Consider the following 23,943-nt stretch of genomic DNA (forward strand, 5'->3'; position numbering starts at 1 on the left):
CACACACACACACACACACACACACACACACACACACACACACACACGTGCTTCTTCAAGGTATTGCATAACTCAAAGTAAAGTGTATCTGCATGCGGCATTCATTCAAACTTACACAGAATATTTTCCTTCTTCAATTTGGAATGCATCTTGGGAGATTTATAAGGCATGTGAAAGGGAAATATATACAAAAAAAGACTGGAGAAAGCAATGAATAAAATGAAGCTAAATAGTGATTTAAAACACCAGGGTCTGGTCTTTTTTTCCCTGTTTGACATGAATTATTTAATTAATGTAAGTTGCATACATATATACATACATGCATACATACATACATACACCAGTACACAGAGAAACAGAAGTATAGCTTTAAGACTAACTAGTTTAAACATTTAAGAGATGTGGTAAACTTTAAAATGTTCTTCAGGCAACTTTTATTTGTGTGAGACTAAGCTCTCAGTCACAAGATATAAAATCTCTAACTTTTGAAACATCACAGGGCTCATTTTTTTAAATGCTGAAGTCAGTTTAAGAGACCCACTTGACCATAGAAGATTAAAAGCATCTTTCATTCCCACCCAACTCTGAAGCCACTTTTTGCCTCATGATTATTTTTCCTTCCGCAGAATCATTGGACTGGGAGAAATGTTTTAAGTAGGACTACACCTGAACCATGAGTGTCTATCAGATTCTCAGAGAGTATATTAAAATCTTACTTATCTCAAGTATGTTCTTTATAGGCAAAGAAAGGAAGAGCTGTGAAATATGTCTCCCAAGTGGGCATCCTAATAGCCTATGTATTTATACTCTATGCATTAATTATATTTTAGAACTCACCATATTAATCTTGTGCTTTATAAGACTATTGTCCCTGGTTGGACATACATCTTCCTTTTGATGATATCTCATTTATTGTACAGCATATTATATTATCACTAGGTTAGTAAAAACTATTAGTGAAAACACTGACCCCTTATTTAGAACAGCTGTCATTTAAGTAGGCTAATATTCCAAATCATTTTGCCTTTTCAAGGTTCTTTTTGTTTCTCTCTTCTTTACCATCTTGATATTTAATTTATAAGCTGAGGATATAGAAATTAAACACAATGCCCTAATGAAGACCTACCCAATGGTTAATGGTTTAGTGGAAGGAGCCCTGAACTGGGAGCCATGAAATTTGAGTTCTGGGGGGCAGCATCCACTGATAGAGTACTGGCCTTAGAGTCAGGAGGACCTGAGTTCAAATCTGACCTCAGATAATTGGCACTTACTAGCTGTGTGACCCTGGGCAAGTCACCTAACCCCATTCCCCAACCAAAAAAAATTGAGTTCTGGTTCCATCTTCACCCACAGTTAGTTATTATATAAGGGGTAAGCCACTTAATGGCATCAGTTGCTTCATCTATAGAATAAAGATGGACTAGAAGTACCTCTTAACTGAAAAACTCTATGATTCTGTGATTCTATGATGGCCTTTCTGTTCTGTCATGCTCTACTTTATGACCTTGGTCATAAGCACTACAAACGTATCTTCAGCTTCTGCTATAGGTCCACTATGGTCCATGGATTGCTTTCAACATACTTGCAAGCAATTATTCTCTCTCTCCTATATTTGGTTAGTTCATGTCTCCCACCTCAAAAATTATATGTCATAGACAAGACAGTTTTGTCTCAACTCTGCTTCACTATTGGAAGAAAGGGTTTGTTGCACTCCGGCCTTTTGTTACAGTTATAGTGTTGTTTCAAGATGTTTGTGAGACATTCTCATTGAAACACACAAAATGTTACCATACCTAGCCTTATGTTTTCCATTTTACAGATGTGAGAATCAAAGCTGAGACCATTAATGGGGTCACTGTCAGCTCATACTTGGGAGATACAGCTCATAAGTAGTTCATGACCTAAGACAGTTTCATTCTCTCTCTGTTTTCAATAGACCGATTTAAAATAATTACTTGTGACTTGATCAAATTCAGCAGCCATGTCACACAAAGCTCTTGCATGCTACCATATTGAAAAGTGATATGGTTGGCAGAATCTCAGCTTACATTCTTGGATTAAACACAGGAAGATCTTCTATGTTAGTCCTCATTTAAAAGTATTTTACCAACAACATGTCCCAATAGAACTCTTGTCTATTAACCCAGGCAAACACAGTAGTATTGTCTTCCTAATATTATTATTGTGATCTCTCCCTCCTCTGAATGTCAATATCAGTTTGCTTATCTCCATATTGCACTCATTAGACACTGCCTTGTAGTTTATGGCATGTGTCTTCGCTATAAGACTCTAAACTGTTTGAGAACAAGAACCATCCTTATATCCCCTATCAGGTTTAATATAGTACAGAGGGGCCTTTGGAATCAAAAGATGTAGGTTTGAGTTATGTCTTTACCCCTTACTAGTTGTATGTTTATGGACAAATGACTTAATTTCTCTAAGATTCAATTTCCTTACCTATAAAATGGGTATAATAATCCTTGTACAACTTACCTCACATATTTTTAAGGAAAGCACATTAGAAACCATAAAGCATTGTGTGAATGTGATATTATTACCCACAATGGATATTTTTAAATTTAGTCTGGACCTGTGATTTCATTGGTGTAGACAACTCCTCGTTTGGAAATTCTACCCACTAATGCAGATCTGCAACTTGTGTAGCTTATAGGATCATAAATTTAAAATTGGAAGGGACCTTAGAAATCACCTAGTCCATAGATGGGGAACCTGTGTCTTCGAGGCCACATGTGGCCCTTTAGGTCCTCAAGTTTAGCCCAAAGGGCTATATGTGGCATTGAGGCGGCAGGTTTCCCTTCTCTGAGTCCTAGTCCAACTTTTCCTCCTCTCCTCCCCCATTTTAAAAATGAGGAAACTGGGGACCAGAATATTAAGCAACTTCACCAATGTCATACAGGTGGTATGTGACAGAACTGGGTTTCAAACCCAAGTTCTGTGACCACATTTAGCTTCCTTTCCACTGTACCACTCACTATTGCCGTGCTGCTTGCTGAATTAATGAAAAGAAATTAGATGAAAATGAATGACTCTTCTGGAACTCAGAAATTTAAAAGCCCGTAATTGAAATTCATCCCTTTTCACCTCCTTATAGTTAAGTCAGAGATTTGTTTGAGAGCACTCAGAAGTCAAATGATCTACCTATGGTTGTACAGCTAATACCATTTAGAGGTAGGATCTGAACCGTGGTCTTCCTGACTCCAAGACTAGACCTCTGTCTACTATACCATGGTACCTCTTGACTTTTTGAATTAATAAGCGCAAATTAAAAGAAAATTAATAACTCTTCCAGACCACAGAAATTTATAACCCAGAACTGACAGAAATTCAGTCCACTGTACCTCCTTCTAACAGTTTAAGAATGATTTCACATACTTCCAAAATCCCACCTTTATCTTGACCATGTCAGGAAGAGAGCAGGGTGAATACAGTTGCAACAACAACAACAACAACAAAAAAAAGGCGAGGAATTCATTCTTCCTCTGGTCTTTCCAGCTTAACATGGAAAATCTCTGGCTACTTTCCATAAAACAAACCTAGTCTATCCTACGGAGCCACCTGGGGGCAAGGAAGGAAAATGATTTAGGGATATTGTAATTGGGGTAAGACCTGGGATCATGAAATACAAAATCTTCCGAGTTCTACATTTTGCAGCTGTTATCCTAGCCATGGAGAACTTAAAAGCTATAGTCACACTCGCCCTGATCTTGCAATACTATATGAAACATGGATAATGTATTAATCAGTGACCCCCTATAGAATCTGAGAACCTCAAAAACTTTTCAGAGAAGTTCAACTTCAGAGGACAAGGAAATCAAACCCTTCCAAAAATATCTTCTAAAATGGTTTAACATTCCCCATCCCCCAACAAAGGAAGGGAAATAGGGACATAGTTTATTTTGACAGTCATCTCATAGGCAGTTAGGAAAGCGTTGTCACTTTAATTTTAATGTTTTTTTTTTTTCTTTAAAGTTGAATATCAGGATAAGAAACCTGAAATAAACTGTAGGGAGTTAGACTAGATGTTTTCTACTGACCCTTGAAACTCCAACATTGTGGGGATTCAGCGAGACATGGTTAAATGTTCTTACATTACAGTTTCAATGTCTTGGTCCTTTCACCCCACACTCTATTTGAAAATATAGTAGACATGTCAGATCTTGGCAAGAAAGAAAGTCTATAGTACATGTGGCTCCTTATCTGGGTTTTGGCCCCTTTCCATTAGATCCATGTTCTTCATTAGGAAAATGGGGAAAGGAGACATTGTATCCTAACCTTTCAGGTTAAAACCACTCAGAGTGTTGATGTTTGTTTATTAAAATCACTAAGGAAGTTATTCACAGGAAATGAAAGGCAGTATGGAGGTAAAGTTCATTTAGTGTGAATTTTTCCAAAGGAACCAGCTGACATCCCAGGGACAGGTGAGAAAGGTACAGTTATTTGTAACATAGAGCACTTTTGTATACCAACCTCTCTGGCTCTCAGTTTCCCCATCTTTAAGATGTAATAGTTGGAGTCTATTTTTCCCTAACATTGAGTGGAGGATTTCAAATCACTTATGCCTACTGAGCAGAGTTTCCAGCTCAATTTTGACATTATAAAAGTTTTAAAAACCAAACTGGGTTAGGGTAGAGAGAGGGAGGGAGTGGGGGTGGGAAGAGGAGACCTGCCTGCTTTTTCAGTCTCTTTCTTTAAAGAAGAATGCATAGAAATCCTTTACTGAAAAGCTGTCTCTTTTCCTTTCACTCCTCAAACATTTTCTGCCTCCTTCTTCCCATTCTGTCGCCCCACCCGTCCCCCTCCCAGGAAACACAACAGAGCACTAAGAATGAATCCCTCAGGATCAACTCTTGTTACGATCACAACAACAGTGCAGGATCTTATAAAACTTAGCTCTACACTGCAAACCTGAGCTATATCAAAATTCTCTCTCAGCCTCTTCGCATGTCTGCTTAAAGGTTCTCTGCATCTAATTACAAGAACTCTCTCTTCTGCCCCTTTCAGAGCTCACATTGCATTTAAACACCCCAAGTTTCTCTTAATTTGGGGGAGCGGATGGAGAAGGAATGATGGGGAGTAGGAGCTTGAACCCGAACAGCTATAGCAGAGGAAGAAAAACAGGCCTACCTTAAAACTTTCCAGTCTTTTAGTGGATCCAAGTCAGAGATTATGGAAACCATTGTCAAAAGCCAGCAGAGAAGACAAACCACAACAGGAGGGGAGTAAGGGTGGGGGGTGGGGAGGAAGAAAGCAGCCAACGAGGGAGGGAGGGCTCTGCTCAGGCTGGAATGACAACAAACCAGGGCTGCCCTTCCTACTTCTCAAGCTGATAAGCACTTGTCCCAGCTTCTCTCCACCCCCAAAATCAATCTTGTGTTATATTACTCCCAGCTCCATTTCTTCACCACTACCTTTTTTTTTAAAGCCCCTGTAATCTGCTCCAACTGATCAAATTTGACCTTCTTGTAGCCCACTTTATTCCAAGCACAGCTCTCTGTTAAATCTCTCTTTATTAACACCATCCTCCTTGGCTTTCTCTTGGAACAAATACAGATCAAGCCTGAAGCCTCTAGACTTTGCCAGCAATCATTTACAGATTACTGCAAGCTGTAGTCTTCTACTCCTTTGGGGTACTTCTCCTGCCTCTGAGGTTTGCTTTCATATTCCTTTTGGAAGGCTGGTTTTGGTTCCTTTTTTTGAGGTCTGGGTTCTTAGACACGAATCTGGGGCTTAGCTAGTCCCTTATAGGCTGTTACCACACTCATGACACTCTGTTCACACTCTACTTAAGGTTCATATTTTTAAAATAATTTGGAACAAGATTATTAACAAGCTAAAATCTTTGGTGTCTGAATTCTGGCACCAATTTTGCCTATAACACATTTTTTGTTTCTTTTAAACTACAAAGGGAAAGAGTAAAATTCTTCTAAATATTAAAGAGAGAAAGGCATATTGATTTTTCCATGAAAATGTTTTCTTTTTTCTTTAGATGTAAAGCCAACCCTTCAATAATAATCTTATTTGTCAGAGATGTCAAATTAAGAATAGTAATAGCTAGCATTTATGTAGCACATTAAGGTTTACAGGACATTTTCCTCACAACAATCCAATGAGATCATACAAGTGTTATTTTCCTTACTTTACAGATGGAGAAACCAAGGCTCTGGGATAGGAGGTAATTTGCTCATAGCTAATAAGTATTAGAAACAGAACTCAAACCCAGGTCTTCTGACTTCAAATTCAGGGCCCCTTTCATTCTACCATCATTTTTTTTGTCTTTCCAACCTTACCTATTCTTCACCCCATATTGGCATGGAAAGGGGTCTGTGAATGTGTGCGTATTTCTTATTGTTAATAGGCACCGCCTCTTGAGAATTTAATATTTTTCTTCCAGAGTCCTATCACACAATTAAGACTTCATCAAGTGATCACTCTTCCTCTTAATCTTTCTGTCCTGCTGAAGGCCCCTGACAGATCCATGGACCTGAATGACCCACCTTTAGTGAGGAGTCATTTAATCCATCCTTCCTATTCACAGAGGATTGGCATTTATGCTATGGTACCAGAAAGAGACGTGCCTATCATTTCAGAGCAATCTTCAAAAGAGATTCCATAATAGGTAGGAGTCTCCTGAGCCAGAAATCTATTTCTCTATGACTCATCATTCCTTCTAATCTTGTTGTGGCATTCTAATCTTAAAATACATCTTTATTTCTCTCTTTAAACTTTATTGGACACTTTCTTCATAATAGCCCAATGAGATGGTACAGGTCCTATTATTATTCTCATTTAATAGATGAGGTAATTGAGGCTCAGGGTCAGGAGATAACTTGTCCATAGGCAGTTAAGTGTTGGGACAAGAACTTAAACCTGGGATGTCTTATTCTAGATCTAAGATTTCTTTTTTTAAAATTTTTTTATTAATTTATTTTGATTTATCAATAATCACGTCCATCTGCTTTTGAGTTTAAAATTTTTCTCCCCCTTTCTCCCCACCCCGCCCCCAAGATGGTAGATCTAAGATTTCTGTCATTGCACCACCCTATTGTTTTTTTTTCTTCCCTTCCTTTCATCTCATTGGCCAGGGAACAGGTGTGTGTGTGTGTGTGTATGTGTGTGTGTGTGTGTGTGTGTGTGTGTGTGTACGTGCTTGCATGCCCACTCGAGAATGTGCATGTTTCTTCTATACATATACACACCAAACTATCTTTCTTTACTTCAATACTTGGAAGTGACTTCTCTGTGGGTATTACATTTATTGATTGAGGCACCTAGGTGACACCTACCTAGTAGGGTTATTAGGAGGGTCAAGTGAGATAATAATTGTTAAGTACTTAGCACAGTGCCTGGCACATCGTAAACAGTATATAAATGTTAGTTATTATTATGATCATTATCATTAGTGTTTATTAGTATTCACTCACATAGACCTTAGTAGATGGTATTCATAAGTTGTGGCCAAAACAAAACAAAACAAAATACCCCAAACAGCAACAATGATAAAACAAACTATCTGGCTAATTTTTTGGAGGTGAGCCTTTCCAAATATGCCTAGGTTAGGCCTTGGAAGGCAGATGCATAGCACATCTCAGGTTCCTTATTTGAAGCCAAAACAGTTTAGTAGGGGCTGCCAGAGGATAGACAGAGCTGTTGTAGCCATGAAGTACCAAGGCTCACTTCCATTCTTTTATGAGGCAGGTAAGTAAGATTTCAGTGGAAGACCTGTTTATTGAATGCGAATGTTTGCCTTCAGAAGTGTAATGCCTTAAGCTAAAGTTAAAAAGAACTCCATACCTTTTACAAAAAAAAAAAAACATAACAATTTGCCTCCTGGGGGCTTCATGCTTTTTATTCCGTGGTTATATTTTTGGTCCCACTGCGGCTTTTGGTTTACACAATAATAATATATAACAATATGTAAACATTTATATAACTCTTTGAATCCTCAAGTTCTTCACAGAACGTGTGAGATAATAATACTTAGTGTGTCCCTCTGAAGAATTCTGAGTGCTTAGATAATTGATAAGATAGTTTTCCCTCCAGAAAGTTAAGAAGAGAAAAATGAAAAATTATCATGAAATTGCTTTCGCAACTATAATTACATCACCCTCAACAGTATTACACACAGTACCACGGAAACGTAGCAACGTCTGGAAGGAAGAGAGGTCAAGAATTAACACTTGGAGCAAGAGTTTGGGGGCAAAGGGTGAGAGGAATCAGGAGGTGGTTTTTAGCCAAAGATTTGAAACAGATCCACACTTGAACAAAACATTTTAAATAATGTTGTAAAGTACAGACAAAGAGAGACAACTCTTTTAAAGGTCCTGCTGAGTTCACAAACAAGTATTCTGTACTCATTTGAGGCAATGTATTGTTCAAACAGTGCTAGAGCTCGAGTCAAAGGACCTAGGTTCAAATCATCCATCTGACAATTTGATAAGGTTGTGGCCTTGGGAGAGTGACTTCAACTTTCTGAGTTTCCTTATCTGTCAAGTGAGGAGGCTGAATCACATGGCCTCTAACACTCCTCTCAGTGCCAAATATATGATCCTAAGCCTTCCTTTTCTATTTTAAGGAATAAAGTTTACTTGATTACAAATAGTGTAAATACATGCTGCCTCTGACATGACAACCCTCTAAGACTCTACGTTGCTGAGTAGTTGCCAATCTGCTCTCTGCATTGGGGGGAGGGTGGTGTTAGAGAGGTAGAGAATGTGGAGGGAGGAATGAGAGGAATCCATTCCCTTATATTCCTCACACCAATGAAAACACAATTTTGGTCAATATGTGTATATGTATATCTTTCCAAGGGTGGTGCAGTGGATAGAGTGCAGAGTCAGAAAGAAAGACTCATCTTCCTGAGTTCGAATTTGGACTCAGACAAAGCTGTGTGATCTTGGGCAAGTCACTTAACCCTTTTTGTCTCAGTTGCCTCATCTGTAAAAATAGCAAACCACTCGAGTATCTTTGCCAAGAAAACCTGAAATGGGGGCACAAAGAGTTGGACACAACTGAAATGACTGAACAATAACATACCTGTACAAATATTACTGAGCTCAGTTCCTCTTCTCTTGAGCATGCTGTCCTGATCTCTAGCAAGTTTTTTTTAACATAAAGAATGTATTTCCCACTGAGTCCATCATCTCCCTATCATTCAAGATCATTCATTCACTTTCACAGATACATTTTATGCTTTCTTAAAACAACAAAATAAAACAAAACTTTGCCTTAGTTCAAAACAAAGCCTACCATTTATTCCCCTCTGACCTAACACTTTGCCAAGTCAATTACAGTTCTGAAAACATCTATAAATGTTTGAAAAAATAATATCTAAAGGTTAAGTTTTGCCCAAAGTAAGTTAGATTAAGAAATAGACGCTCCCTTCCCACCTGCTGTGTAGCCATATTTATTGCAGCATTTTCTTTTGCTTCATAAAGTACAAATACCATAGGATAATGTCATCTGCCTCTTGCATTTTGATAAAGTTGCCCCCTTTAAATCAAGTTGTTTTGTTGTGGCATACTCTGACCTTAACCCACAGAGATTTTTTTTTAATTTTTACTTTTTTTTAGGGAAGCAATTTTTTAGGAACATAAGCTTCTCTGGTCAAAAAATAAAAATAAAAAAGAGCACATCTTTAAACCACTACTAAGTAAATTTCTGTACTATAACAGGCAGTTTTGCTGAAAATTTTCTCCCTACCTGTTAAAAGAGTTCAGTTACACCTATCAGAAAATTAAAGTCTGACCATTTGAATGATATAACCAATTCACCAGCAGTAAGGTTGGCAGCTCCTCTTCTTTTATTTCCAGGTTTTATGAAATCTCCCTTACTGTTCAGGTTTTAAAGCAAAACAATCATTCCCACAGAAAAGAAAAGAAACAAACAAAAAATACCCAGACCCTGTCAACAATGTTCCTGTCCCCAGTTTAGATAGCTATGTCTAAATCCAGCGAGCATGAGGTTGGGAAATGAGGGAAGAGAACTTGAAATGTCAGATTAGACAGCTGGAAATATCTGCAGGTCAACTGCAGTGGGAAAAAAAAAAAGTCTATATAGCATTCGAGCCATCAAGTAACCAGAGGTTTAATCTGGTTACACAAGATTCATGAAGGACTTCCAGAAACTAACAGATGGAGTTGTAGTTCATCATAATGGCCAGTGAAGGCACAACGAATTTAGTAACATATTAGTTCATCCATCTAAAGCCGCAGGAACTGTGGTTTGTTTTTATTGTTCAGTTGTTTCAGTTGTGTGTGATACTTTGTGACCCCATTTGGGGTTTTCTTGGCAAAGATTCTGGAATGGTTTGCTATTTCCTTCCCTAGCCCATTTTGCATTTGAGGAAACTGAGGCAAACAGGGTGAAATGACTTACCCAGAGTCACATAGCTGCTAAATATCTGAAGCCAGATTTGAACTCAGGAAGACAAGTCTACCTGACTTCAGGCCCAGCACTCTATCTACTATGCCACCTGTTTAGCAAAATATAGAGACAGGAGGCAGACTTTAACTTTAAATTATTTCAGATTAGGATGTATTTTAATCAGACAACCAGAAAGGAGAGAATAGTGTCTCTTTAAATTGTTGTTGCTAACGTGAAATTACATAATTAATCATAAAAATTTATGATTAAGTCTTTTACACACACACACACACACACACACACACACACACACACACACACGAGAAGCAGCAAGGCATAGCAAATAGTGAGAATGACCTTGGAATCAGGAAGACCTGGGTTCAGGTCCTGATTCTGGTCACATACTGGTAGTGTGACAAATCACTTGACTTCTCAAGGTCCCCAGGCAATTCCCTAAATTACAGAGGAACCACTGAACTGAATAGGTGGGAGTCTCAAATTTGGGAGTTCCTTACCTTAATAAAATCACGGTATGTACCAAATATGTGTGTGAGTATGCAAGTGTCTATATGCATACATAGATGTGTGTGCTTGTATGAATGTGTCTAAATACAGAGCTTAAGGAATAAATACAACAACTTTCTTTATTCCCTTTTTCTTCCCTGTCTCTCTTTCTGATAAGCTTCAGTTTCTCTCTAGGGACCCCATTGTCCAAATAAAGCTTATCTTTTTGCAAGACTTGACTTAAACTTAGTTGTTCCCTATTCTGTTACTTGCTGATAAAAGCCTCCTCTTCTGTCTTTCCTTGCCTTTTCTGTCCTCCCTATTTACCAGCCCTTTAATTCTTGCCTAGTGGACAATGCCACTCCTTTTAAGAAAGGGAAATAGCTCATTGAAGCTCCATTCTACTATCCTAAATGCAATTTTTCTGATACTGTCAATCTGTCCAAAGTTTAGAATTAGCAGGTATATTAAGCTAAAAAACTCAAGTATCTGTTGGAGGCCCTTTTAATGGAAAATAGCTTTCCCTACCTTTCAAAGCACATCACACTGTTACCATGATGAACTTGAAAAAAAGGCAACTAAAATTTTTTATATACTAAAAAAACAAACAAACATATAAGATCAGACACCCTGATTCTGTTTTTTTTTAATTCTCCTGAGAAAGGCAATGTTACCATATACTAACATCCTCAAATAGAGGAAATAAAATGACTGAACATGAATATGTTTAGTAAATGCTAAAGCATTTTTCTCTTACTTCTCTTGGGGTGGCCTTAACACATTCATTTTTAAGTAGTGGCTACATTAATAAGTTCAGAATCTCTGTAACCAGGTCTTTTGAAATTTGGGGCATTTTTATATTAGATTTAAATTATATACTGTGACTTAGTTAACATTGAGTTTGGATTTTAGAATATTTTTGTTCTTGAGCCAACATTAGCCCTTACTATGTGAAATCTGCACCTTAACAGTTAACCATTAATCTTAAATTACATCAATGTGTCTCCTCACTTTAACAACATCAGTAGAGACAAACTTCCAAAGATGACTTTTTTTTTCTAAATAAATGAATGTAGTTTTAATGGAATTTCAAGTGCTTTCAGGTTTGGCTCACAACACCTGATACAATAAAAAGCCTTAGGAACAAAGGTATGTGTTTCAGTGCCTATTCACCGAGTTAAGAGTTGCTATTATGGGACACTTCATAATCTTAAAAATCTCTAAAGAGTCCCTGAAGAGACAGTCACAAAAAAATGGCTGAAGTATATCTAAAGAGATCAAATATACTTCTACATTATCCGAGAGCCTGCATGTGTGCTAGATTTTCCACCAGTGCTAAGACCCTCTTAATTGTCCGGAAGGAATGCTTTTTAATTTGGGACTTTTGTCATTCTTGTTGCCTCCTCCTTGAATGCCGGTTCCTTTTCCTAAATAAAATAGGAGAAAGAGGGAGAGGGGAAAGAAGTCAGGGTAGGGGGGGTGGGAGAAATATTTCTAATCTTGGCCAGGCGTGTTTTAAAAGTGAGAAAGCAAAAGAGAGGAAAACCACAAGCCAGTCAAGCTGCATTGCATGCCATTGGAGAAATGCAGGTCAATTTTGGTATGCATTATTATTGAAACATAAACATGCAAGCACACACATTCATGTGTATGTGGAGTGTGCACACATATACACACATGCCTTACAGTCTTCAAGTCCCATGGTGCCACAAAAAACAGAATTCCCTAAGATATAAATTGCTTTGGCTTTTAATTTTCAGTTTTTGTTTGAGCTCAATAGTAATACTAAGAGGACCAAACGAATGGCTGAATGGAGGGAAAAAAAAAAAGCATCATTCAAGCTGTTTCCATAACATAGTCCAGGAAATGAGAACTGAAATATAATGACCTCATGATCACATTTGTTTAACCGCCAGGTTTCAGACAACTTGGGCATTTGTATGTTAAACTAGGACTCCTAACATGAATTATTGAAGAGACCTGGCTTTTAGGCAAAAGCCAAGGACAATTGCCAAGTTTCTAGTTAATAAAACAATGTAAATGTCTTTCTGTACATGAGGGCTGCCCCAGTCAACTAGGATATTATTTGACTCCTGCCTAGGTTGAGTATTTCACAGCCACACTGAGGAAAGAGCAAAACTGGACTAGATTTAAATGGATACTTTGAGTTTAGTAAGAAGGTTACTTGGAGGCTAATAATAACAACTGTTAACATTTATAAAGCACCGACTATGTGCCGGCACTGTACTAAGCCCTTTACAAACAATACCTAACATTTATAAAGCACCTACTATGTGTCAGACACTGCACTGAGCCCTTTTCAAACAATAGCTTATTTTTATGAAGCACCTACTATGTGTCAGGCACTGTGCTAAGCTCTTTACAAATATCATGCCATTTAATCCTCACAACCCTATGAGCTAGGTGCTATTGTTATTCCCATTTCACAGTTGAGGAGACTAAGGCAAACAGAGGTTAAACAACTTGCCCAAAGTCACATAGCTAGTAAGTGCCTGAGGTGGAATTTATACTCCGATCTTCCTGACTCCAGGCCCAGAACTCTATCTACAACACCACCAACAGTGACTGCAAATAAAATTAATGTTTACCTATCAAGTCTATCAACTATAGTACCTATTAAGTCATCAAAGTATTTACCCATTTGTCTGTAACATAAAATGTTTAACACTGCAAACAATTATCTAAGATTTTAGAGGGTAGTTCTAAGGCCTACATGGAACTAAGGAATGGGGATTTCCCTTGTAGTATTATGTCATAAGAGCTCTTTGGACCAATGCAAATCAGCATCTGTTTTGCAATTTTTAGTCTTAGTGAGTTGTCTTAAGCACTGAGAGGTTAATTGATTTGCCCAGGGTTCAGAGCCAATACCTGTCAGAGCCAGGACCGAAGCTTACTTCTTCCTGGCTTCAAGGTGAATTCTTTATGCACTCTGCTCGGCTACTCTCATTGGAGTGAAAAGAGAACTAAATTGTGTAAGTCAATGAAAAAGAAAGAGTAGGACATGACAACCATTTCTAATATCATGAGTGGTGACAATCCATTAATAAATCAATCCACAAACACCTACTGTGTACTAGATACTGTGGGAACTGATAGGGATATAAATATAATGAATGAAACAATATCAGAACAAAGAAATGATGTAATTTGATGCAGGTACTGAACATACAACTATAAGAATGAAATCTTCCCTAACGGGGAAGACAATAAACTTATGCAAATATGTGCAAAATAAAATGTAAACTAATTAAATGTTAGGTAGTTTTGAGATAGAGGACTAGTAGTTTGGCAATAGGAATAAGAAGCAAAAGTTTTTACATAGGCAGAAAACATCTAAAAACCTAAAAAATTCAGTCAAGTCACCTAAGTGGCTATGTGATACAAAACGTGGTTCTTTACAGACATCCCTGTGGCCCATTCTTAAGCCCTCTATTATGCCGGTGGTCTAGGGATATGCAGGATCCAGGACATACTGGTAACCAATTATTAAATTTTCAGTGTGAGTATTTATACCTAGGAAACAGCCAAATGCTACAAATCGGAGCTTGATTTATTGTTTTGTTGATTGTAGACTGAAGAAAGTGATGGAGAAAATAGTAATAATGAAGATAAACTTAAACATGTCTTGGTAGATATTTCCCCCCAGAGAGTAGGTTGTTAAATATTTACCAGCATACCCTTGTGGCTTGGTTCCATCACTTCATGTCTCCTTTGGGAACTTGATCTAGGGATCATTTTCTTTACTGTTCATCTTCAGTCTTCTACTATTTATTGCTTTGTTTCCTGCTCTCTACAAGCAAGCTCAAGTTTCCCTTATCCTTAAAACAAAACAAAACCAAAAAATCCTTTGCTTGACCCTACCATCGACTTGACTATTATTTTTTTTCCCCTATCATGGCTAAACTCAATTTAAAGATCAGTAAAGATTAGTTTACACTCTCCCTCCGTCTCTTCACTACTGATTGACTCTACAGAAGCTTTTCTCTGAAAGGTCACTGAAGACCTATTAGTTGCCACACAGGAAGACTTCTCAGTTCTCATCTTTCTTGGTGCTTCTTCAGTAAAAGGCCCTCTTACTCCTGGCTCCTTTTGCCTTCCTTGTCTTCTAGGTCACTTTTTTCTTCTAGCCCTCTCTCACTATTCCTCGTTGCTCTTTGGTTCTTTCTTCTCCTGTAACCCAGAAACCGAATTCTTTTTTTCCCTCTTCCCTTTATGAATTTTCCTAACAATGATTACTTTTTATGCAAATGAGTGCCAAATCAATATATCTAGCCCATGAGTTCTTAAAGTGGGGTTCTGTAAATTTATACACACACATGTTGATATTTATTTCAATATAATTGCTTTCCTTTGTTTATCCTATGTATTTTATTTTATGTGTTTAAAATATTATTTTGCTATGGGCCCATAGGTTTCACCAGATTGCCAAAAGGGTCCATGATAAGAAATAGTTAAGAACCCCTGCCCTAACCAGTTTCTGAAACTCCAATTCTTCATTTCCAACTTTCTGCCACTGGTCAGACACCAATGAGAAGGGAATAAATATTAATATAGTGCCTACTATGCATTAGGCACTGTGTTAAGCATTTCTGCAAATATTATCTCAATTTATCTTCACAGCCCTGCAAGGGAGGTGCTTTTATTACACCCATTTTATAGTTGAGCCAAGTAGAGGCTACATGACTTGCCCAAGGTCACACAGCTAGAAAGCATCTAAGGCATGATTTGAACTCAGAACTTACTGGTTACATGCCCAATGCTCCCTTCACTGTGCTACCAGTTGCATAATCCAGTGTAAAGAGCACTGGCGCTGATGTTAGATAACCTTGGTTCAAATGCTGCCTCTGTGATTATGACTTCTATGATCTTAGGAAAGTCACAGCCTTCCTTAGCCTTAGTTTCCTCATCTGTTTAAAAAAAAGTGTGTGTGTGTGTGTGTGTGTGTGTGTGTGTGTGTGTGTGTGTGTGATGGGGTGGGGGTTGGTCTAGAGATGACCTCAGTGTTCCAAACCCTACGATCCCCACTCCATTTAGGCATTCCATCAGTACCTCTCAAACTCATAATGTCCTAAACTGCACTTATCAACTTGCCCCTAAATATTTCCTTCCTTTAAACTGCCCTTTACCTTAATGGTACCACCATTCTATCAGTCTTCCAGTTTTGAAGACTTGGAGTTATCATTGCTTCCTCTTTTTCTTAAACCATATACCCAACCCATTTTCAAAGATCTCCCACCTCCCACCAAGATCATTACTAGCTCACTGTTGCCTCTAGGATAAAATGCCCAACTCCTACCTGATGTTTAAGATCCTCCGCAATCTAGTTCTAGCCTGCCTTTGGAGCTTTGTTTCACATTGCTCTTTATCATATGGTTGGCAGTGTATGGAGAGTCAAATGGACTACTAGCTATTCCCTGAATTCAGTATTTGGCTTCCTCCTCCCGTGCTTGGGCACAGGCCAGCCCCACCCCCCCAGTATTATCCTCTTTCTCCTCATCCTGGCAGAATCTTTATTTCCTTTAAGCCTCAGCTCAATTGACTCCCCAGTGCCCCTAACTTTACCTCAGATGAAAGTGTTTTCTTCCCTTTTAAAAAGATCCTTAGAGCATTTATCTAGGTAGATTCCATTTCCCCATCATATTCTCCCTTGGATAGGTACCTTATATTTGTGTACCTAAAGCAGCATGTGTTTAATATATTTAATTTAATTTAATTTAATTTTTAAATTAATTTTTAATTCAATAAATGTGTTTAGCATTCTAAACCTGGAACCAGAAAGACCTGGATTCAGAATCCACATTTAGCATTATGCTGATAATAAGTTCTTTATATACTACATGAATACATTTATATAATATATAATTTTAAAAATATATAGCTATAATAATATAGATCTTTAAACTTTGTTATTTCATTGGATCAACAACCCTGTGAAGTAGGTGCTATTATCCCCATTTTGCAGATGAATAAACTGAGGCTGAAAGAGGGTATGTGACTTTCCCAGGGTCACACAGCTACTAGGTATCTGTGGCAGTTTTTAAGCTCAGGTCTTCCTGATTCTATACCTACTTGCTACTATGCCACTTACTAGCTATATGACTCCAGGCAAATCAGTTAACCTCTCTGGGTGGCAGACAATCCTCTAAAACCAAGCATAGACTCATACCAAGCACAGATAAGTTACAATTTTGACTTATCTGTGTATATGTAATTTTGCCTCTAATAGAATGCAAATTCTTCAAGGCCAGTGACTGTCATTTTTCATTAATCAATCAATCAGCAAGCATGAATTAAGTGCCTACTATGTGCTAGTGGAGATTCAAATAGAACGAATAAAATAATTCTTACTTGCAAGGAGCTTACATTTTGAATGGGGAAGATAACACACATATAAGTATATATAATATATAAGTATATGTAACTATATATTAACATATATGTTATAATGTTATAAGTGTTACATATTACATATGATATATTAAGATAATGTATATATATATAATTATAAACCAGTAGGGATATAAATATAATGAATGAAATAATATCAGTTATGTTATTAACATAATATATGTAAGTACACACAAAACAAATATCAAAGTAATAAATAAAGAGTAATTCAATACAAGGGAGTTTAGAAAGAGGGGCACTATCACGTGGGAGGATGTGAAAAGGCCTGAGGAACAACTTAATGGAAAAGATAGACTCTACCATCTTTGAACAGTCGTCATCTACTACAATGCTTTGCAGGTTATGGAGCCTTTATGTTGAATGAAATTATAAAGCTGAAGACAAGTAGTATGCTTATTAACTGTGTGACCTTGGACAAATCAATAAACTTCATCTGTCAAATGAGGGTAGTTGAACTAGAGGGTTTTCAATATCCCTTCTAGCCCCAGATCTATTAGGGGCTTCTCCCAATGCCTCCATTTTATTCCAGTTTTCTTTTTTTTCCTTTTATTTATTCTGGATTTTCTTCTCAGGTTTGTCTATGTAATGGGGGAGGGGGACTGCTCAAATTATAATAGGGGAAAGGACCTGCCAGGGAGGGCCCCCCTCTCTATGTATTCTGCCATCCAATGACCCTGGCCTTTGTGCTATGACTTGAACAAGATTGGGCATTTTCACTGGTTGTCTACCATCCCTCGAATGATTTCCTTCCTTATTACTACCTCCTGGCTTCCTTCAAATCCCAGCTAAAATCCCACCTTCTTCAGGGTGGGCCTTTAGCAACCCCTCTTAATTGGAATGCCTTCCCTCCATTGAGTATTTCCAATTTATCCTGTATGTATCAAGCTCATAATTTTTTGCATGTTGTCTCTCCCATTAGACGGTGAGTTCCTTGAGCAGATGGACTGTCTTTTATTTTTCATTATATCCCTAGGGTCTAGCACATAGTAGGCACTTAGTAAATGTTTGTTGACTAAGTGACAGCTCTGGTACTTTATAATGGTATAGCAGGGACCCTGTGCATATGAAGCCTAGTAGAAAATACTCTCAGGTAGATTCTACCAGGGTGGAAAAGCCCTGTAACAGACAACATTTATTATGAGAAGAGGCCTGGCTACAAGCATCATCAGCTGATTGGTCCTTAGGTGATGCATTCTGTGAACATGAAGACATGCGAAACATTTAAGTTAAATAGTCAGTATGGTTATTATTCCTCCATGGAACAGTCTGGGGCTCTGGGGCTCTAATCTTTTTATTTTCTTCCCTTTTTTGGCCTATGTTATAAAAATTCAAGAAAGGAATAAAATAATTATTGAAGGATAATGGATTTGTCTGGAGCAGGCTGAAAGGCATTTCTCCCTCTTCTTAAATCCCTGAGGCTTCATTGTTCTCCTGTCTTCAAAAACCGTAGGTATCAGTGACCTTTCTGAGGAAGGCCACTGAAGTCATGTTAATATTGTGTTTCTGTGTAGTACAGGCTGAACACATTAGACACTTTAAAATGGAATTGGTTCAGACCTGTTAACCCCTCAGCTTTTAGTCAGTGATAACCTGCTAACTTTCTGGCTTTCATTTGTTAACTTCCTTGATCAGTCCTATTTGAGAAGACTGGATATAATCCCATGGTGTCATTTTGCAAATCAATGTCTCTTTGACTATGTGGACAATGGGGCCAAATACTTCAGTATCCCAGAGGATGGTTACTAACCCACAGTAGCCCAGCCTTAAATGCCAACTATGCTTAATTACAAAGGAAGTAACGTTAAAAAAAAATGGCTAAATAAGTATGAATTGATATTGCTCTATTCATCCCCCTTCATCAAGTAAAACAATCAAGAATAGGTTAGTTCATAAGTGAAGGAGATGGGGTGATTCTGTGCTTAATTCTAAGTTTGTCTCTAATAGCATGTCTTTTAAACAGCCCCTCACATTTCCAGCCACTCCTTCAGAGCTAATAGCTGAGATTCCTGGATTATTCCTGCTAGGATGTCAGAAGGCCCTTTGAAAAGCAAGGCCCCAAGAATCTTGTCTCATCCTCCACTCTCTTATGGCAACACTAATCCTTTTCTGGCCCCATTTCAGCTATGATTTTCATTCCCCTTTTAAAATCTTATCTACCCTTCTAAATTGCAGCACTGCCTATGTGAAGTAATTTTCTAATCTAGGTTTCAAATGTAGTGGCAGAACTCAATGATGGCACAATTTTGGCAGTTTACCTGCCAAATTCTTTTTTACTATTCAAAACATTAGGACCACATCCCACATCTGTTCAGACAGAAATTGCTTTTGAAACAGACAAGCAAAGATTAAGGTTTTAGCCAGTGCTGTTATGTTGTCCCAAATCGACAAATGCATGTCCTGGATGTTCATTTTACCAAAAAGAAAAAAAAAACTCACCAAAAACCAAACCCAACCAGGATCCTCCATTGAATGCCATGGTACTCAAAGCCTTGAACCAGAGAAAGGTAACAGAAAGACCTTGGCAGATTGAGGGTTAAGATAAAATAACTGGCTAAAACTACAAAGTACTCCCTTTACGTAGGAACAAAGAATGCTTTTCATGAAGCTCAAAATAAATTCATTACAGAATTGCTGGCTTCTGCTTTCCACAGTCTTCACATTTTTCCCCCTCGTGGTGTGTCTTACACTTACAGGGTGATGACTTCATGAGAAACATGCTTGTTGTGACCTACTCTGCCCTTTTTTAAAGCTTGTGTTTCATTAAAGGAGGAAAAAAAAAGACAGATAAAAGTCTAGATTTTTATTTGCCATTCTCTACTCTTCCTCTACTTCACTCTAATATGCTGTGTGCACACTTACACACACACACACGCACACACACACACACACACACACCTCCAAATGAAATGAGAAAGTGAAAATTGCTCAAATTATTATAATGTTAAAAGAAAGCCCAACAGTTGCATCCTAGCTATTAAGCAGATATTATTGAACCAGGCAGCACTGTAATTCATTTACAAAGAGAGGAGGCTGGATATTAACCTTTAAAATGAGAAATGTTTCTTCAGTGTGTGATATCAAACCTTAAGGGCTTTCTTTCCACTAAAGCCCTAGAAAGCGTGACTTCTGATTTGCTTGCTGACATCCTGTAAGTGAAAATGTTTTTTTTTCTTATAATTACACATTCAAGGGAAGCAACAAAAACAAAAACAAAAACAAAACAACAACAAAACCAATTCACAAGCCTGAGTATTTAAATTATATTGAAGTTATGGTAGAAATTCCCCAAATGCTAAGCCAGTCTCCATTAACAGCAGCTGCTTGCCCTTTGCTCACCTTATTATGTCCAGACATTTCAGGACCTCAAGTAGGTATCTTTAATCAGTGGCCTTCTCCCAAAGGCCAAAGGGCCTTACCAAGATTATTAGTGTGTTGTAAAGACAGCTACATGTCTAGTTGTTTTTCATTGTTTCTTTGAAAAAATATTTCTTTTTAGTTAAAAAATATCAAAACTTATGTGGATGGGAATGTGGAGAAAGGGAAGTAAATATAATTTCTGAGGAAAAAAGGAAAAATTAAATTCACTATATTTTTCTCACTTTCCTACAGTACCTTTCAAATGGAGATGTGGGGTCCCTACAGAAATGTTAATTCAGTGGCACCTTCCTTTTCTTCCTATGCCCTTCTCTGAATGAGTTAGGTAAGGCACCCATTTTCTGTCTGTGGTGTTTCCATTCTTTGGGTTGAGGTTCAAGGTACTGCAGACCTTGTAAAAACTAGTTTCAGAAAACTAGCAAAGGTTACCAGTCTATAGCTCTTAAAACAAACAAACAAACCGAAAAAACCCCCCAAAAACTTAGAGCCTTCAGGGAGTTTTCGAGATGAATAGCAAAGTGTGATTAAAGACAACATCATCTAAAGCAGAATTTGTGTCCTGGATATCCTTGCTGTGGTTGCCACAAAGTCATATTCATCACAGTACACCCATCTTTTTTCCCATAAGGGGTTTATAGGATCATATGATTTAGAGATGGAAGAGATTGAAGACACTACCTAGCTCAATTCAGTTATTTTATAAATGAAGAAACTTAAACCTAGAGAGGTCAAGTGACTTGTCCGAGGTTAGAGAGGTGGCAAGCCAAAGATTCGAGATTCCAAAGTGGATCTTGTGGCTCTACACCAAAATAGGGCTCTATACCATACTGGTCCATCAGTTTTTGAGGGTAGAAGGCATTTTAAAATATTTCTTTATAACCGGATTCCTTTTATATGAAAATCATCCTGTTTCCATATTTGTTTTCCCAGAAGAGTGATATATAATATAGACAGGCATGTTGCTTCATGAACCTTGCAGATTTTCAAGTGGCTGAATTATGCAGATTCTATAATCCTAACTTGACAAAGATTTTAGATGGCAGGGTCATAAATATTAACCCTTGCAAATCCATATGAACTAAAAAACTATTTAAGGGATGAAGAAAAAGGATTGGGTTTTGTGATGGGTGCTACAGAGTATGTGATGCTAGACTGAGAGGTTAAAAAAATACATTGATTTTGATTCTTCAACCATGAAGCATGTTTCCTCCCTGATTCTTTGGAAGTCCTAGAGGAGAAAAATTTCCCCTTATAGCTATGTAGGAAGCTACTGATTTCCCTCAATTGCTTAGATAGTTTCACAGAAAGGTTACTGCCCCAGGCTAGATAGCTTAAACTCTCCATTTCTTTGGTCTCTTTGCTGTATGGCCAGTCCCAGTAGAATTGATTTGGATTCATCCATTTCCAAGGCATGACTCAAGATCATCTTCTCTTTTAACCAATAAAACAAATACTAAGTCTTTATTCAGAGATTTAATTCAATAAAATCACAGATTTATATTTGGAAGGGAACAAAGAGGCCATATGAATCATACTCCTTCATTTTACAAGTGAGAAAAATGAGGCCACTAAGTGGAGTGATTTGTCCTAGGTCACACAAAGAGGGTGTGGAAGGACTAGGATTTGAACCCAGGTCCTCTGTGACTCTAAATCCAACACTTTTTCAACTGTGCCAGGTTGCCTATAGACACATAGGATCTTTTCTGGAATGCTTAAATTCAATCTAGCCATCACAAATGCAATGAAATCATCTGACAAACTAAAGAGTCCAATTCAGTCTGAAAAAATTCAGATTGATTATGAGATCATTTTCTGTTACCTCCCAAATCTCTATTGTGTCTATGTCAATGCTTAAAGAAAGAAGAGGATGATTTAAAGATCTTTTTTTTATAATTAGTGTTATTAGATATCCAATATAAAATAAACTCCTACCCTGAGAACAATCACAAAAGGTGAGGTAATGATTGTTGATTGTTCCCAGCCCCATTCCTTTCAAATTGAATAAAAGTTTATATATTATATATCATAAAATATATGCTATATTATACATTAAATATATGGTTAGCCTATATATTTACATGTTATATCAATATATTTAAATAATTACTTACATTTTAATTAAATATATGACATATTTATCTAATTAATTATATATTAACTAGATATATTATATATTTATCCAATTTCAAAGGAATGGGGCAGGGAATAAGAAAGACAGACAGACAGACAGATAGGTAGATATCCTATACACACTCACCCATTTACCCACCCACACATATATACACACACACCTCTATATATATACACACATGTGTTTTTATATATGTATATATACATACATATACACATATGTATATATCCATGTCATTTTTCTTACCACATGGCAGATTCTACATAGTGAATAAATGCTAAATCAGCATGTGCCAACTTTATTAGACCATTTTATGTGCCCAATCAAACTTCATAATATAAATCTTTAAAATTATACATTTTAATAAAATATTATTCATATACTAAATTCTCATCTATTATACAGAAATGAAAAGCAACATTTCTTTGGCCTAGAGCTAACTTTTTATGACTCCCTTGGTAGTTTCTTTTTTATCTTGATTTTTTTTTTAATGTTCAAATCAGTGAGTTTTCTTTTTCCTTGACACATTTTCACATATGTCGCCTTGATCTTTCACATCTTTTACCCATATGGGAGACTTCCTATGAAATAAAGGAACTGTGCTTAATTACCTCATGGGGACAATTTAGAGGCAAATCCAGAGCTTCTCTGTTCAAGCTGTACCTTCTGGAGGCGTGGAAAGCAATGGAGAGTGTGCAGTATGTGACTGCATGGACAATTTTCTTTCTGCTCTCTGTTCTGGTGCTGGTGCACTTCTCACTTAGTCTAATGGAACATCCTTAATTCAGGCTCCATTAGTTTGGAATTTGTGATAATTCAGATAAGGATTAAGCTGTAGTTCACCTTGGCACTAACCTTAGAGAAAGAATTTGTTCAAGATGTGATTTGATAAACAAAATGGTAGGAGTAAACGTTTCAACAACCTAAGAGAACAAAAATAACCTTAAATGTTTCAGATGCACCCATTATGACAGAATAGATATATATTAAAAAAATTCTAGCATCATAGAATTTTTTTCAACATTCATTTTTTATAAGATTCTGAGTTCCAAATTTTCTCCCTTCCTCCCTCTCCACCCTCCTTCCTAAGATGGCAAGCAATCTGATATAGGTTATACATG

The 23,943-nt window shown here is 37.3% G+C and overlaps 1 protein-coding gene across 1 annotated transcript in view; it reads right to left on the bottom strand.

Moving 5' to 3' along the window:
* Nucleotides 1-5,220, bottom strand: part of CELF2 (CUGBP Elav-like family member 2) — a 619,768-nt gene extending 614,548 nt beyond the window's left edge. The window contains exon 1 of the mRNA XM_027838841.1: nt 5,146-5,220. Coding sequence (XP_027694642.1) covers nt 5,146-5,198 — 53 coding nt within the window. The 5' untranslated portion in view covers nt 5,199-5,220. The remainder of the gene's footprint in view (nt 1-5,145) is intronic.
* Nucleotides 5,221-23,943: the final 18,723 nt, after the last annotated feature.

This window comes from Vombatus ursinus, unplaced genomic scaffold (genome assembly GCF_900497805.2).
Source record: "Vombatus ursinus unplaced genomic scaffold, bare-nosed wombat genome assembly UNPS02014830.1, whole genome shotgun sequence".
In the NCBI taxonomy this organism is placed as follows: Eukaryota; Metazoa; Chordata; class Mammalia; order Diprotodontia; family Vombatidae; genus Vombatus; species Vombatus ursinus.